The sequence below is a fragment of the Mangifera indica genome, unplaced genomic scaffold, assembly GCF_011075055.1.
Source record: "Mangifera indica cultivar Alphonso unplaced genomic scaffold, CATAS_Mindica_2.1 Un_0121, whole genome shotgun sequence".
NCBI lineage: Eukaryota > Viridiplantae > Streptophyta > Magnoliopsida > Sapindales > Anacardiaceae > Mangifera > Mangifera indica.
The window spans coordinates 2,252-11,515 of NW_025401213.1; the positions used below are offsets into that span (position 1 = coordinate 2,252).

General features: G+C 31.5%; 1 protein-coding gene across 1 annotated transcript; it reads left to right on the plus strand.

Moving 5' to 3' along the window:
* Positions 1-3,317: 3,317 nt before the first annotated feature.
* LOC123207950 (O-fucosyltransferase 1-like) lies at positions 3,318-8,765 on the plus strand. The gene is given in 10 exon segments (XM_044625434.1): positions 3,318-3,477; positions 3,561-3,714; positions 4,591-4,672; positions 4,776-4,846; positions 5,104-5,192; positions 6,731-6,854; positions 6,975-7,258; positions 7,627-7,756; positions 7,985-8,323; positions 8,325-8,765. Coding segments are annotated over 10 exon segments (1,551 nt in total). The 5' UTR covers positions 3,318-3,469; the 3' UTR covers positions 8,595-8,765.
* Positions 8,766-9,264: the final 499 nt, after the last annotated feature.

Here is a 9,264-nt window from a genome sequence, read left to right on the forward strand (position 1 = left end):
ATGATACTGCGTATGTTGTGTATACTTTACTATTAACACAACTTATTATGCATATTTATTGGTTTTTCAGTAAGTAAATATAAGTGAATTAAATATTGTATTAATACTTATAACATATTAAACACTCTAATTAGTAAATATGAAAATAAAAATTTAAAAAAGAGTAAAAATACTTGTTTAATACGAAAACGTATAACATATGTGTTTAATATATTTTGAATTTAAAAATTTGGAACGGCGTGTTTAAAACAAAAATTAAACAGGAACGTATATTAAATGTAAATAATTCACGTTTTTACTAACTAGGTTAAACACATTATTACATCTCATTTGAATTAAATATCATACTCTGTTTTCTAATCTAAAACAGAGAATACTATAAATCAAAACATTACGTATCTATAGAGATAAAAAATTTTGGTTGATGCTCTTAAAATACAAACAAATGTAAACATAAATCTAAAACAGATACGAAATGTTCAATGATCATCGAAAAAAATTAGTAGATCCGAGATTTTACACATGTTGCATGTAAAATATATGTACTAGAAAATTCTTAATCCCCTTCTAGTTTAAAATTTGCACACTTACCCGTTACGGTAGTATTCTTTCCCTTACAACCTATTATACATAATAATATTACATTAACCTCCTTATTATGTATACTAATTTTTCCTAGTCAAAGGGCATTACGGTAATTTTCTCCTGTTCTTGTATTTCTAATTTTTCCTACTACGTTTGCTAGGTAACGTTATGCATATTGAGTAATGTTGGGTACTGTAATTCTATCTAGTCTTATAGGTTTTTGTAATTTTCCCCGGTTCTCATGGGTTTAGTAATTTCAATCATATATTAAAAATATAATTTCATATAATTTATTATATTGTATTATATAATATATTTAAAAAATAATAAAAATTCTAATTATCGTATCATCATTTTAAAAAATATTATAATTAGTTTTAGAAAATTTTAAAAATTTTCAAATGCACTTTTCTTATGTTATTACTTCACTAAAATAGTGTATTGATTTATATTGATAATATGTATCATATAAATTTTTAATAAATGTTAAATACATATAATTTTTTATTTATATTACATCATATTATATAGTATGTATTGTATACGATAAAATATTAATAACTATATGTACTTGATAATATCATGCATATTATCAATAATTCATCTATATTGCCCCGTTCGCTTTATATTCAATTCAATCCCATGCATTTTTTTGAAAAGCTAATCACTCATCCAATGTTCTTGTGCGACACTAGTTAAAATCCAAGCTAAGTCAACCTTTCTTGTCCTAGGTACTCATTGATAAGTATTAAGGTTGGAGCAAAATATGTAAGGGAAATGATCACTCAAAAGAACACAATAAAAAAGTGGAGACTCTGCGCTGGAATTAAGAACTGGTCTATTTATAAGCACAAGTGGTAAAATATCCAGCTGAATACATAGAGAAAGAGTCCCCTAAATATCCTAGAATCCTCTAGACAGATATGCTGTGTACAAAATTATCCCAAATCCTGGGAAATTCTAAACTGTGCACACCCAGAATATCAGCTAGCCAGCCAGGCAATTTTGGAGATTTCCCTAGAAAAATTTGTCTCTAGAACATGGGCTCCCTTTGGGTCGCTCTTGTCGTCACCATGTAGGTTAGACATAGTTGGGTGTTGCTACACTTGGACTATTCTGTGTACTATACAGTTCACGGTGCACTGCTCGAAAATAACATATTGTGACAAAATACATTCATAATCTCTTCAGTCTCGAACACATTCACGAATATCTTACTAAAACAATAATCAAATTTATCAAATTGAATCTATAAATCTAAAACCATAAAGTTTTTAAAGACCTTTGAAACTTTTTACCAACATAAAATAATAAATATTGCTTGATTTCATGTTAAAATTAATTTTAATAATGAATGCAATTTTTCTTGTTTGATTTAAGGTTTTAAGTGAAAAATACTTTTAGACAATTTTTTTTTACGGTTTCGATAGATTATGTTAGTTAAATGTAGAGGATAATTTGAATTGAATTTAAGTTTAAGGTTGAGTTTGTTTGGTTTTAACTTAGTTTAAAAAAGTTGAATATAAGTTTAGGCTCGAGTTTAATATGATGAGCTATACTCAAATTCGGTTTGATACTATAAAATTTTTAAATTTAATTATTAATTTTAAATTTATTAACAATTATTTTTTAAAATATATATTTTTCAATAAAAAGAGAAATTGTAGAAAAATTAAATTGTGATGAGAAAAAAATTAACTTCTTTGTAATGGATGAAATGAGTAATCTTTAGAAATTTTTACAAGTTTTAGTATAATTTATTACTCATTTTGAACTTAATCAAATTGAATCAATAATCCAATTAGAACCATCACTATTTGAATCCAGCTTTTGTTAAATGAAATAACGCCTTGGAAATGTCAGTTATATTTTATGTGAGGGAGGAGTGATTGATTCAATTAATTATATTTTTATTTAGGTCAAAAGACTCATTCCCACATAAGGTTTGACTTATTTCTAAACTTTTATATGCAAAATTTTACCAATTTTTATGTTAAAATTTTTTATTAGGATTAAAAAAAAATATTATTTAACTAAAAATATTTTAAAAACTAAAATTTATCCATTTGTCTCTCTTAATTTAAAAAATTAATAATTTCTCATATTCAAAGTTTAAAAAACGCCCATTTTTTCTTAGGATTATTTTCTTCTTTTCTGATAACCATCTCTATTTTGGCCATTGATTGACCTTCCCACATCTCTTTTTCTGTCATCAAAGCCCAAAGATTAGTGTCCATTATCATCAGATGAAAACAAATCATTTTCATCCAACGAAGAAATGAAGATGATTCTCTGTGATTGGATGAAAACGATTAATCTTTGTTTAATTGAAGAGACTAGAATGACGAATGACTCTCTCTCTTTGTTGAACAAAGACAATTTATCTTTGTTTCATGATAATAGATGACAATCTTCGGGCTTTGATGGAAGAAGAAAAGATATAAGAAAGTTGGTTGATGACCATAATAGAGATGGTGATCGAAGAAGAAGATAAAATCTTAGAGGGAAAATTGTTATTTTTTAAATTTTTGGTAAAGTAAATTTAGAAGAATTTATTATTTTTTAGATTAAAAGGGGGGAATTATTAATTTTTTAAATATTTTTAATTAAATAATATTTTTATTTAATAGATAATTTTAATACAAAGGTCAATATTTGGACTTTTAACGTTGGGTGACAATAAGTCTTTTGGCCTTTTATTTATTTAAAAAAAAATTGAAGCGGGTCAAAACCGATCCAATCATCGAGATCCAGCACTGACCGGACCCAACCACCGCCAAATCCAACACTTCAACACTCGCGCTCATACCAACAACAACTACTCTCAGCTCAAGGAAACAAAGTTAAGCCATCCAGGATCATCATATCAGCAGATCTCCTAACAATGAGGAGGTATAAATAAATATCATTTCCTGGAAAGTTTGTTTGAAAATTTTCTCTGGAAACACACCTGTTTTTTTTTTTTATATTTGCAGAGGTGGACACCACAGGCTGCACGTGAAGCAAGGAGGAGTGAAAGGATTGGTAAGAAAGCTGTCGATTGTTGTTGTTGTTGTCTTGATCTGTACTGTCTCTCTCTTTTTCGCCGCCGCTGTTACCGGAACTCGCAGATCAGCCTCTCCTTCCGAGGTCAGTTAGTTCGTTAGTTATTTACTTAGTTCAAAGAGTTATTTTTCTATTTAGCTGCTGAGAAAATCCGGGAAAAATTATAGACGCTTTGATTATTAAGACTAAAGGTGTCATTGTATTCAAGAATTTTTGTTTATTTGGCTGCTGAGGAGATTGATTGAAGTTTTGATTCCTAGGACTGGATATATGGATTCATTCAAGACTTATTGTTTGTTTGGTTGCTGAGGGAATGCGTGAAAATTAATTGAAGCTTTGGTTCTTAGGGGAAAATATCAATGGCTGCTAAGAAAATGTGAGAAAATTAATTGGAGTTTTGATTTTTAGGAATAAAAATATCACTTCTATGAAAGTGCAAGAAAATTTATTTATTTTAACTTTTAGGACTGAAAATGTGCATGCATCCAAGATTTATTGTTTGTTTTGATACGGAGAAAATGCAAAAAAAATTAATTGAAATCTTGACTATCAGGATTGAGAATAGCAATGTATTGAAGAGTTGTTTTTTGTTTGCTAAGAAAATCTGAGAAGCTTAAGTGGAATTTTCATTGTTAGTACTTAAACTAGCAGTGCATTCTAGTCTTATCATTTGTTTTGTTGATGAAAAAAGGCAATAAAATTAATTGGAATTTGGATTCCTAGGACTTTAATATTAATGCAAATTATTCCATAATTTAACTTAGTTTTTGAATACTAGTAGTAAGATACCGGTTTCACAAAGTGAGTTATGGATTATTATCTATTACGTTTTTTGAAATATGGAATATTTGATAGTCAGAAGTAAGTTCAATATTTGTGAAAACTTTTCGTTTTTTACTGGTTGCTTATCATTATTGACTATTCCAGCTTATGTTCATAATTTTATTTTCCATGTTTAAGCTGATCAATGTAGAAGAACTTTGGGAAAGTGCTAATTCTGGTGTTTGGAGGCCGTCCTCTTCTCCAAGATCTGACTGGCCTGGTAGGTGTTCTGTTTCTCAAGAAGAAAATATGTCTGCCCTGATCTGGAGATTTTAGAGAATTCCAATTATAATAATTGTCTTATGCTCTATCTCACTGTGCAGCTCCGCCCAAAGAGACCAACGGCTATCTGCGTGTTCGCTGTAATGGTGGTCTAAATCAACAACGTACTGCGGTTTGTATCTATCATTTCATAAATTATAGCATGGATTGTGATCGTTACCTAGAAATTAATATTTCCTTATCAAAAGAGAGAAAGATTGATGCTTGTCAATACAACCAAAATTCTTAAAAAAAAAAAAAATTGTTGTGAAAGTAATGAATTTATCATCACTATGATATCATTCCACTAGTTTGATGGATTTCTTTTTCCTTGTATATTGATGGAATTAAAATTTTGTAATTTAACTTATATTCTTATGGATATTGTAGATCTGTAATGCAGTTCTTGCTGCACGAATCATGAATGCTACACTTGTGTTGCCTGAGTTGGACGCAAACTCCTTTTGGCATGATGACAAGTATCATGTTCTTCACTTATTCTCTCATTGTGCTTTTAAATATCTTACTAGTTTACATCACAACTTTTCATTTTCTTAATAGAGATCTCCTACTTTGCAATAATGTCACATGTTTGTTTAAGTAAAATGTTGTTTGTGATTTCAACCAGGGTTGGATTCGAACCGAGCCGAGCCGAGCTCAGGCTCGACTCGGTTTATATATAGTAGAGCTCGAGCTCCTCGAGCTCGTGGAAGCCAAGCTCGAACTCGGCTCAAATTCGGTTCGGCTCGTTTGAGCTCGAGTTTTTAACTATTTTGTTATTAAAGCGATGTCGTTTTAATATATATTGGTAAAAACGATATCGTTTTGTATCAAAATTTTTAATTGAAAAATTTGGCGAATAGCTCGAGCTCGACTGAGCTCGTATAGGGCTAGACTCGAACCGAGCTTGAGCTCGAGCTCGAACGGGCTCGGTTCGAGTCTAGCCCTAATTTCAACATTATATGTTTTTTGGCTTATATGCATAATGTACTGCATGTAAGCCACTACAGCTCAACTTTAGTGAAACTTGTTTTGGTATCATCCTTTTATATATGGTTATTATTAGATATACTCATATCTTACATGTAAAGGTACATTCTCTTCGTATTAAAGAATTGTGTGAGAATATTGCACTTAATCTTGGTCAAGAGGCTCAAGCATGAAAAATTTTGTTTCATGTCATTAGTGATATGTACACTTCAATATTTAAGGACTGGCTTGTATATATTGTTGTAATAAGATGTGCTCATACTATATATGCAACTGTACACCCTAATCCTATTATAAATTGTATGAGAATATTGCACATAATCTTGGTCAAGAGGCTTAAGCTTGAAAATATGCGTTTCATGTCCCTTGTGAGCTGTGCCCCTCATTGCTTGAGGACTAGACCTATGGTTATAAGTTGTGGCCTTATTCTTCCAAATGATGCTTTGGAAAGTTTGTAAAGCTTCTTGTGGATGATTACTTTTAGTTATAAGTGCAGTTTCGGTTTCATATAGTTTCAAATATGGAGATCAAACACATTTCACAAAAATTAAAATATATTGCAGTGTGATACAGTTTCCAATATTCATACGAAGCTCCATATTGCACCTTTTATGTTCAATATGCAATTAAAAACTTTTATAGGATATTTTTAGTTAATGTCATCATATCCTCCTTTTGAAACCCAAGGTCATCATATCAGTAATTATTTTTAAAATTGTGAGTACATACCGTGTACTTATTCTTCGTATCAGTTAAAGAATTTAAGGTGTACCTCTTTGATGTTTGTTGTCTTAAAATATGAACTAGCAATGAGCTGCCATTTGTTTATGCTTTATGCACTTGTTTGTTAAATAGTATTAATCATTCACATTCTCTATGAAGGATCACAGAAGATACATTCTCCCTTAGCATGCATTTTGTCAACTAGTTGTGAGATGCTCTTTGAAGATGATTTTACTTCAGATTTATAAGTTTATAGTTGAACTTATAGGATAATTCTGTGGTCACACTGTTTTGTTGTCTACAGTGGTTTCCAAGGTATCTATGATGTTGAGCATTTTATTCAGACCCTGAGGTTTGATGTGCGTATTGTTGAAAGCATACCAGAAATTCACAAAAATGGAAAAAAGAGAAAATTCAAGGCTTATCAGGTGGATTATTGCTTTAAGTTATTATTACATCCATGATCTTATTTCTGCTTTATTTTTTTTATACTGGAAAAAAATTGAACTTTGAAATTCTTTATTTATCATTTTTACTTGTGGAATCAGCTTCGGCCACCTAGAGATGCTCCTATTAGTTGGTATACAACAGAAGCTCTGAAAAAGCTGAAGGAACATGGGGCTATTTATTTAACTCCCTTTTCCCATCGTTTAGCTGAAGAAATTGACAACCCTGAATATCAGCGACTGAGGTGCAGAGTTAACTATCATGCTCTAAGGTTCAAGCCCAATATTATGAAGTTGAGTGAGTCAATAGTAGATAAACTTCGTGCTCAAGGTCACTTCATGTCGATACATCTTCGATTTGAGATGGATATGCTAGCATTTGCTGGGTACGTTTTTATTTCATAATGTTATTATCTAGTATTTGCAAGTGCAACAGCAATACTTGAGGATTAGACATTAAAGATATATTGGTGTAGTTGTTCTCGTAGTTTACAACTCTGAAACACAGCTGAGGACTGGAGGACAGAAGCTACATGACTCAGACACTTAAACACGACAAATTTCAAAAACCAGACAACAAATGCCAACTTGTCTGTGTTAACACAAATAAATTGCTAAATTGCTAATATAAGTATCTTAAAAAGATTTATTCTTTCTAGAAGAAGACATGATTCTAAAATTCATATAAATTAGATCCTTTTAAACAAGGAGAGATTGATGTAACATTGATGTACATGATGCGGATGATTTACAGGTGCTTTGATATATTTTCCCCAAAAGAGCAGGAAGTATTGAAGAAGTATCGAAAAGAAAATTTTGCGGAAAAAAGACTTGTTTATAAAGAAAGAAGGGCCATAGGAAAATGCCCATTAACTCCAGAAGAGGTGATTCTTCTTTTGTTTTTCCTTGCCTCTTATGTGTTGTTATTATTATCTTTTTTAATTTCTTAGTTAACCATGAAAAATTGAGTTCATTAAGGCATAAAAGATTGCCAACTCCTGGGTGATGCTACTTTGTCAATCTTATGCTTATTTTATTTTTCAATGTTAGTAAATCTTGCATATGAATCTCTGTTTTTTTTTTTTTGGCTCTTCACTTTCTTCACTTTGCAGGTTGGCCTTATCCTACGTGCCATGGGATTTGATAATTCTACCAGGATATACCTAGCGGCTGGTGAACTATTTGGTGGGGAGAGATTCATGACTCCATTCAGATCATTGTTCCCTCACCTTGAGAATCATAGCTCTGTGGATCCCTCGGAGGAGCTGGCTGCTAACACCCGTGGATTGATAGGGTCAGCTGTAGATTACATGGTTTGTCTACTCTCTGACATTTTTATGCCAACATATGATGGACCTAGTAACTTTGCCAACAATCTTCTGGGTCACCGTCTCTATTATGGCTTCCGGACTACACTCAGACCTGACAGGAAAGGTCTTGCTCCAATTTTCATTGACCATTGACCGGGAGAATGGCTGGACTTCTAGCTTTGACGAAGCTGTTAGGCGTGTCATGGTGAAAACCAACTTTGGTGGACCTCACAAGCGTGTCCCTCCAGAATCTTTTTATACAAATTCTTGGCCTGAATGTTTCTGTCAAATGTCAGCACAGAGCCCTGCTGACCAATGTCCTCCAAATAATGTGTTGGATATTTTAAATAACCAGTTGGGGAGTGAACTGACAAGTGACTTGCAATCAAACCTGACAACATCTAGAACATAAAGTTAAGATTTTTTTTGTATGCTCTTAGAAGTTGGTTTCCAATCCCCTCAGTAATGACCTCACACACGTGGAGAAAGGAATGTTTTTACTTGATCTTCAAGGTAAGTTTCATGTCTGATTTAACTTGCTATAGCAGTAAATTGATTTAGCTACCTTGTGATTGCTCTTCTATTTTTCTCCATACATCTAAACTGCATAGTGCTTTGAGTTACTTTTGTATGGTTTGGTTTCCTTGGACTTGGGCGTGGGGATATTATATTTGACAGGATTTTTGTCGTTATCTTGTATAGATTAGCTACCTGTTCTCTGATATGGTGCTATCTTTGTAGATATCTAGTCCATTGACGATTTGTCATTTATTCCTTTTATATAGTTAGACTATTTTCTTATCTAAAAAGAATAAAAAATTGGAGAAATTGGTGTTACCAGTAAATTGAATACGATTCTGAAATTTAAAAGAAAGCTGAAGATGAAACTTGATAACCTATTTACCACGTGAACAATAGCAATATAGAAAATTAGGATGGACCACAACACATTAATTCAAATATTGTTTGAGTGAAGATGAGAATATAATAGTGATGGGAATTTCTTCATCCAAAGGGTAGAAAAAATGATAAAAGAAAATTGAACTTATCTAATGGATTGTTTGGAATATCTTCAAGTTGAG